At 33.9% G+C, this 7,073-nt stretch overlaps 1 protein-coding gene across 1 annotated transcript; it reads left to right on the forward strand.

Moving 5' to 3' along the window:
• Positions 1–823: 823 nt before the first annotated feature.
• Positions 824–2,561, forward strand: LOC111911427 (protein DCL, chloroplastic). Its single transcript, XM_023907201.3, has 3 exons — positions 824–1,454; positions 1,968–2,082; positions 2,200–2,561. Exons 1-3 carry the CDS (start codon positions 1,054–1,056, stop codon positions 2,374–2,376), a joined length of 693 nt encoding a protein of 230 aa, XP_023762969.1. The 5' UTR covers positions 824–1,053; the 3' UTR covers positions 2,377–2,561.
• The last annotated feature ends 4,512 nt before the right edge of the window (positions 2,562–7,073 follow it).

Below are 7,073 nucleotides of genomic sequence, written 5' to 3' on the forward strand. Positions count from 1 at the left end.
GCAACATGTTGCTCCAAGTTGGTCTGAGTGCTCCAAGTTGCTCCAAACCACCTTTTGGAAGATCTGCATGTTTGTCACTTGATCTATTCCTTTGTTTGATAATTCATTCCTTTCTCAAAAGATTTGTTCCTTTGTCACATGCTCCATGAACCCCAAGTGATCTATTGAGTTCTAAGTGCTCCATTGAACTCAATTACTCCATGAAAATGCTCCAAATGCTCAAGTTACATATAAGAGAGAGAGAGAGAGAGAGAGAGAGAGAGAGAGAGAGAGTGAGTGAAAGTAGGTGTGTGTATGTTTGTATGTAATATGTTCATGAGTGTATGTATGTGTATGTGTGCGTTGTTCTTAAGTTTTGAAAAGTAACCATAAATCTCAATGTGACGGTAGGAAGGGAGAGAAGAAGAAAGATAGAAAAAGAAAGAGGTGGGATGGTGTGAGATATATATTTCTTTTTGTTTTTTTAATTAAAAAAATAAAAAAATTAGTTAAGAGAAAACAAAAAAAACTATTTTAATGAGTCTTCGTCATTTTAGATTGGGCATCAAACAAAATCACAAAAAAAATGGCAACCATAAGCATTAAAACCATACATGATATATAAAATTAGACCATTGATGTACCATTATTATTATTATTATTATTATTATTATTATTATTTTTATTTTTGTTTTTGTTTTTTTTATATCAGAAAGACATATTTTACAATTATATTAACCAATTTTTGCAATTTTTTTTTTTTTTTTTTTTTTTTTTTTTTTTTTTTTTTGTAATTACCAAAGAACATTTACTTGTAGGGTACAAATATCCATATCCAATTCAGGAATCGACCATTCGTGGAGTCACCCGACCCATATCCAATAGAATATCTCCATCAGTTATCCGATCGCTATTCAGCGCCTCTCTGCTCATGGTTCTACAAACAGTTGACAGCGCGCCCTTTCAATCCCCTCTCTAAAAATCGAAATTGATGACAACAACAATGGCGAATCGTGGAAAAAACTAGGTTTTATGCACCACCAAAACGGGAATCAGTACTGAATTTCTCTTAAAATGGAATCAATTTCGTTATTATCATCGTCTTTGCACATTCACCTCCACCACAAAAACCTTATCTCTCTACACTTATCTTCAATAAACCCTTCCATAGTTTCCTTTCCTTATCGTTTTTCCTCGTTGCCTTCACAGCGGTTATGTGCCGTGAAAACTAGTAGTAATGGTGGTGGCAGTAGCCAGCAAGATGGCACTGCTTACCGCGGCGCCGATTTTCTCAGAAAGCCAGTGGTGGAGGTGAACGACGACGTTATCGATTCTTCGAAAAGCGAGGATTCTGATTACGAAGATAATGGAGGGAAGAGAAGAGGGGAAGATGGATGGGTTGATTGGGAAGATCAGATTTTGGAAGACACTGTACCCTTGGTTGGTTTTGTTAGAATGATTCTTCATTCGGGCAAGTAAGGTCTTAGTTTCAACCTTTTTAATTCGTTTATATGTTCTGATTCTTGTTAATATTCAACATGAATTGAATTCCTCAATTTTAGCTCAACGATTATGGCATCTTCATTGGGGAAAACACTTATGTTGTGTAGTTTAAGATAGTTAAATCCTTTTATGAGATTCTTCCCAATTAAACGCAACAAATTGAGTTAACAAAGGCTAATAATTGGAATTAGGGTTTCTTATGTACTTATTACTATGCTTTTAGGGTATATGAAATTGAAATCTCTGGCATTCTATCCATCTAATCTTTCGATGTGGAGGAAACATACTCTTAATCTGTAAGCTATATTTGGATGTTTCTTTTTTACTTATGCAGAATGAACGACTTAATTTATAAAGAACCAATAAATAACTCAATTCCTAATTTATCATAAGTTGATCATATTTAGCATCTCCTGTGTAATATTACAAAAGTTATGCAGATTCTTATTTTAATCCTACATTGAATTTATTGTTTTCTTTTTCAGATATGCAAGTGGTGAGAGATTAAGTCCTGAGCATGAGAGAACTATTCTAGAGAGATTGTTGCCACATCATCCAGAAAGTGAGAAGAAGATTGGATGTGGCGTTAGTTACATCACGGTTAACTTTCTCTCTTTATTCGCATTAAGTGTTGTATTGATGATGTGATGAACTGTGTAAATGTGAGTAAATGACCATTTTACCCTTATGTTTAAGTTGATTTCTTGTTTTTTACAGGTTGGTTACCATCCAGATTTTGAAAGCTCAAGGTGTCTGTTCATAGTGAGGAAGGATGGAGAAATGGTGGATTTTTCATATTGGAAATGCATAAAAGGTTTGATAAGGAAAAACTATCCTTTATATGCGGACAGTTTTATCCTCAGGCATTTCCGAAGACGCAGGCATAACGACTGAGACATAAGAGGGATATTGTTGTAATTTTAGGTTTCATAAAAAATTAGAATAAGTTTCCTTCTTTTATGGTGTTCATATCATATGACTTGCTTGCTTCTTCATACACATTCAAGAATACAATTATGGTTGGTTGCAATTGCACAATTTTAGAGAAAATGTAAAGATCAACTCTTCCCTTCTTTGCACTTTTGAATTTTTCTCTTGTATCTTTTGTGTAATGCCTTTGATGTGAAATGACATGATACTGATATTATACGGATATCATTTGAACCATAAGGTAGAATAAACTGAATGACATGATATGACATTGATATTATGTGAATATCATTTGAACCATAAGGTAGAATAAGCTGAATGACATGACACATTGATATTATGCCAATATCATTCGAATCATAAGGTATCATAAATTGAATGGACAATCATTAATTAGACAAACCAAATTTGGTCACACTCATTGTAATATATTGCTAGTGTTATAATATAAGTTAAAATCTATAAAAACAATTCATATAGTGTTGAGAAGTTATATCTTAAAGCATTCTTGGCTATGGTGGGGTTGAATTCTTTGGATTGAATGGATGGAAGTAGCTCCTCTCTAATCTGTATCCACACAAGAACCTGTTGGATGCTAATAAGTGGGTGCTAGCCATGGAGTATGTTTATTCAACAATTATTGAAGGAAAATACAAACTAACTCACTTAATATGTCTTGGATATGATTAAGGACCATATGTTTGCAAGATCCTTGTGATACAATTATTATGGTGACTAAAAGATGGCCAAATAACTTGTATTTTGGAATATAGTATAAAAAAATCTAACATTTTGTTATTAGGCAATCACAAAATATGAACTTATTTCTTTATAAGCAACTTTTGAGATAGTTATAAAAAATCTACCATTTTGTCCAAAATAAAAATTGACGCATTTCATAATAGATCAAATTTGTGTTGTATTAAATTTAAGTCGCATCAAAAGTATATATTCTTTTTTAGAAAAAGATAAACTTCAGATTTGAACTTAGGTTTAAGCATTACCCACAAATAATACGTATTTCGAAAGTTCAAGGAACATGTTTGAAATCCAAACAATTTTAGAATTTTGAGAGTATGAAAGAAGTCATTGAGTTGAAAATCATTATACATTACTAATTTTATGGGGGAGAGAATTTTTCAAATATGTTTGGTACATATAAGAGAAAAAGATACACTATGAATTTTTTCAGAACGATTGAAATGAATACTCTAGCAAGAAGCTAGAGAAACTATAAATTACAAAATTGCTTTACATAACCAACGATCCCAAATCATTTTACACTTTTTTCGCCTATTAATTAGTAATCCAAAAGAAGGAATTAGAAACTATATCATCAAAAATAATATATTTTTGAGGTTTATTCATTCCAAAAATGAGCTTGTTTATGTAATTCCACACAATCCAAAAAGTCATAATGACCAATGCATCAAAAAACTTTTATTAAACTACAACAACGAGCTCCTATTAGCCCATACTATAAGGCTCTCAACCGACAACGAAATAAGGATGTCAACCTCCCACCACATAACAATCCGTCTCCACACCATAACAAGCAGCGAACAACTAGCAAACAATTGCTCTAAAGATTCACTAATCTGGGAACACAAGGGGCAAAGCAATGAATCCAAGTCTATACCTTTGTCTCTAAGATTTAAATGCATTGGAATCCTATTACTACCTATCCGTCAAATAAGAATATTAAGTTTAATCGGTACTAAAAAGTTCCACCTGGTATGAGGACTTGGAGAGACCAAAAAACAGGAATCCAAAAAATGACGCGCAAAAGAAACTGCGAAATTTTCTGTCACTTAGGGCTGTCAAATAGGACAGTCGTGGCGTGTTTTTTTTCTGACACGACACGACACGACAAGATTTTGTATAACACGAACACGACACGACACGATGTCGTGTTTTTTTTTTTTTTTCATTAACACGAAAACGAACCAATTAAAACACAACAACACGACACGACACGACAAATATAATATTACATAACTATTAGTTTATTTCGTTCATACTTAAAGATATATAACACGACAAACACGACAACCACATGCTTAATCGTGTCAATTTCGTGTCGATTTATGAATACGGACACGACACGACATGACACGACATCGTGTTTTTTAATATTGACACGAACACTTTAATTTTGTCATGATTTCGTTTCGTTTCATGTATTTTTGTCATGTCGTGTCATAAATTGACACCCCTGTGTCACTCCCAGATAAGGTGATATCACTCACGGGAGAAGGTGAAACGATGTAATTCACCATGAAATTCCTCCCATTGAGCTAATCAAAGACCTCCGTTTGGCATTCTCGAACATGCCATCAACAAATTGAATTCCAAATTTTGATCAAAAACCAAGGCTTGAGTTGGGATCCGATGCAAACACTCTATGGAACCGGTCCTTCAAATGTTGAATTCCTGTCCACACATCAAACTAAAATTTCGTATGTTGCCCATTTCCCACATTAATCTTACACAAACCCTTCAAATCAACACCACGACTATCAACTTGGTCAATCGCACGAGAAATTGAAATCCAAATGCTATGACCTCCAATCCTTGTGAAAAACTGAGAACCATCCCCATGCATAACGTGAATAACCCGAACCAAAAGGCTGTCGTGTTGCTCAAAATAACACGAAATCCACTTAAAAGTTAGAGATCTACTAAGACATTAGACAATACAAAGCGCCCACACCCATGCCTCCTTTTGTAACGACACGAATTTGTTTCCGTCTACTATGTTAACTTCCTTTAGTTGAATATTTATTTTAATAGGATTATTTGGGTTTTAAGGTTACATAATGAAATAAATTAAATAAAAATGATGTTATTTAATATCTAAAAAGAATTATGCAATAACTAAGACGAAATAATTCAAATTTAATGGCTTTGTGGAAAAATAAGGCATATATATATATATATATATATATATATATATATATATATATATATATATATAAAGTTTATGAATGATGTAGAGGGGTAAAATGTTAATAAAACAAATTTAAATTGTTAAGTTATCTAGGGTTGGGGTAGGGAGTGTGCAAAGTCGAAATTTAAGGGATTTGTTTCCAAAATCGTCCATAAACCCCCCATAAACATGGATCCATGAGATTAAGGCTTGAGGGTCGTTTGTTTCTTATCCTTCTGTCAGAAAATGAACGCATCAAATCAGTTATTAGGCCTCCTCCTATTGTTTTTGATCGTGTAGCAGGTAAGAAAGAAGTAAAGTCAAATGTGAGTATGTACTAGAGCGAGCGCAGGAGGGAGAATCGAGATTTTTGGGGCTGCATTTTATCTGAATAAGGTATCATGCTTATGTTCTCAACCTATCTAGTCTTGAATCAGCCCTAGGAAATCACCAAGGTCGCCACTAGCAGCCTCTAGGCCGCCGGAAAAGCACCACAACGTCGCCTTGGCGGTGGTTGTGGTGTAGTCAAGTTTTAGCCTATCAGGGTGTGTTTGTGTGATGTTTTTATTGAATAAATTTTTTGTTAATGCATATTTGGAGTCTTTCTTGTTAGATTTTCGGGGTAATAAAGACACTTGAATATTCTGAGAATTGTGATTCCACTTTCAAATCAAAGTATGTGGGTGGTACTCCCTAATCTTTGATTGGATGAGACTTAGAAGTGATTCAGTTAAGAGAATGTACTGTATCAATTTTGTGAGTACCAAAAAACTGACCAAAATTGGTTAAATATCTCCTTGTCTAAAAACTGTCAAAACCGTCATAAAACAATTTTCCAACAATAAAAAACTATCATAAATCTGGGTTTTCTATATAGATTAATGCAAAACCAAAAACTGGTCAAATATTAAAATTTTGGATTTCGACCCCAGCTAGGGGCTCTGTCCCTTGGCCCCGCCAGGGGCTGCCGCCCCTTGGACCCCGCTCCCAGGGGTGCTGCCCCCGGACCCCCGTTCGTTCAGGGGCTTCGCCCCTAAATGACAGTCTACTTTTAATCTTGAATAAACTTAAACAAGTGTGCACTCTGCACCTTCCTTACTTATTTAATATTCATCAAGATTGATTTTTGATCAACAAGTCAACCCATTACACTTAAATACAATTAGGGAAAAAAATCACCAACAAACCTCCCCCATTTAAGTGTAATCTTGATTAACTTAAAACAAAAAAACATAATAACAAACTGATGCATAAATGAAATATCATGATGATTGAATTTCACATTAGTATATTACTCATTCCAAATATTCAAATATCAGGGTGTCACTAAGGATTGAACCCTTTATATTCTAAGTGAACACATGAAGATAATATACACAACAGTTTACATTCTCAAAGTTCTAACTTGGCACTATATTTTACTAGCTTGTGTCTCATCCTTCAATAAGCATATCAAAGTCAAGTCCCAACTTCTTGAAGCAACTAAACTTCATGCTTATATAGGTAGTTCTTTTGTTCTTGCACCAGCAAATGTAATTTTTCAAAGAACTATTAAGAAATTAAATTTCAACCTCCTTAACTTGCAGTACTGAACATATTCCTTGAGATGATGATAATAATGTGTCCCAATCTTCAAATATGAAGCTTTCCACATTGAATTCAACATCTAATATTGCATTAGATGGGAACTTGGTATCTTACTATAAAAGATTTTAGGTGGACTTTAAACCCA

Source organism: Lactuca sativa, chromosome 4 (genome assembly GCF_002870075.4).
Source record: "Lactuca sativa cultivar Salinas chromosome 4, Lsat_Salinas_v11, whole genome shotgun sequence".
In the NCBI taxonomy this organism is placed as follows: Eukaryota; Viridiplantae; Streptophyta; class Magnoliopsida; order Asterales; family Asteraceae; genus Lactuca; species Lactuca sativa.